General features: G+C 32.0%; 1 protein-coding gene across 26 annotated transcripts in view; it reads right to left on the bottom strand.

The window, feature by feature from the left end:
* Nucleotides 1-706, bottom strand: part of LOC119594724 (von Willebrand factor A domain-containing protein 5A-like) — a gene marked incomplete at its 5' end in the record, with an annotated part of 13,752 nt that overhangs the window by 12,856 nt on the left and 190 nt on the right. For all 26 annotated transcript variants that reach the window (XM_037943785.1, XM_037943786.1, XM_037943796.1 and 23 more), the window contains 1 exon segment: nt 613-651. In XM_037943785.1, the coding sequence (XP_037799713.1) occupies nt 613-651 (39 nt within the window).

The raw sequence follows: 706 nt of genomic DNA, 5'->3' as shown, positions 1-706 counted from the left end.
CAAAGTCTGCGAGAGAAAATAATGCTTGCGACCGTGCTTGCTAAACAAAAAAGCTAATCTCATTTTCTACTGTAAATAACTGGTGAAATTTATTCACTTTTGCACACTGGACACCTAAATATCAAAAGAAAGTAAAACATATTAATAGGCTTTGCAACATACAGCAATTATATGCCTTTTCTTTCATGCTTTCCATTCACTAAAAAATATATTATACAAAAAAACAAAACCAGTGTTTCACTTTCACGAAAATAGTGACAAACACTCAACAAATGACCCTGCATACCAGAAGACTGAAAAAAAAAACAAAAAAGTAATTTTAACTTTTATCATAGAACATATGAACTAAAAGTAAACTGTTAAAAATGATATGGAAGCTGTAAAAGTAACAAGAAAGGAGTGAGACATAGAGAAAGCATAGAGGGTCTTACACTCTGATATTATTCCCAACACATATCACAGATATCCACTGACGGTCAAACTGAAAGGTTATACAAATACCAAAGCACTACTTGTGTCACCTTGAAACCAAATAAAAACAGTTGACCATTTTACTGACACCTGCTAACTACACATATAATCAGTAATTTTAATTTTCTTAACATTACATACCTGGTAAGCTTGGGCAGACTCAGGCTGGCTACAACCAAACTATCAAAAAGAAAAGAAAAGAAAAAATCTGAAATGTTATTAGTCTTTGCAACAT

Source organism: Penaeus monodon, chromosome 34 (genome assembly GCF_015228065.2).
Source record: "Penaeus monodon isolate SGIC_2016 chromosome 34, NSTDA_Pmon_1, whole genome shotgun sequence".
Classification (NCBI taxonomy): domain Eukaryota; kingdom Metazoa; phylum Arthropoda; class Malacostraca; order Decapoda; family Penaeidae; genus Penaeus; species Penaeus monodon.
This window is presented reverse-complemented; position numbering and strand designations above follow the sequence as displayed.